Genomic DNA, 433 nt, shown 5'->3' with positions numbered 1-433 from the left:
TGTGGTGGATTCGGCAACCTCCCATTGCTGGACCGAACCGCCGGCATGCCCGCGCTAACATTGCCGCTACCGATGGGGCCTTCTCCGCGCGCCTCAACCATCCTTGCGCGTGCACGAGCCTTTCCCTCACGGTAGTTCTGGCGACATAACGCCCAGGCATCTATCGCGGCTTGCCGCTCTTCACCTTCCAGGTCCAGCTCCACTTCGGTTTGGAGCGCGTCTGCGGCCCGGAACGACTCCTCCATTAACGAGACCTGCTCTTCCACCTCAAAGACATCGGCGGAACTGATGCACAACTCATCCAGTTCTGCCAACAGTCGGTTCAGCCGATCTTTGAGGGCCACGAGTCTCTTGCTCCGTGATTTCGCAGAGGACGCCATGGTATCCACTATCCGTAGGTTGCTGGTTTTCGATTGATCCGGCTCGGAGGACC

At 59.4% G+C, this 433-nt stretch overlaps 1 protein-coding gene across 1 annotated transcript; it reads right to left on the bottom strand.

Annotated features, from left to right (window-relative positions):
• Positions 1-59: 59 nt before the first annotated feature.
• Positions 60-380, bottom strand: Tsp_16037 (conserved hypothetical protein; the record flags this gene model as incomplete). Its single annotated transcript, XM_003366569.1, has 1 exon — positions 60-380. A coding segment is annotated over exon 1 (321 nt), but the record flags the coding sequence as incomplete, so codon positions are not given.
• Between the last annotated feature and the right edge of the window lie 53 nt (positions 381-433).

Source organism: Trichinella spiralis, assembly GCF_000181795.1.
Source record: "Trichinella spiralis strain ISS 195 chromosome Unknown Scfld5805, whole genome shotgun sequence".
Classification (NCBI taxonomy): Eukaryota; Metazoa; Nematoda; class Enoplea; order Trichinellida; family Trichinellidae; genus Trichinella; species Trichinella spiralis.
This window is presented reverse-complemented; position numbering and strand designations above follow the sequence as displayed.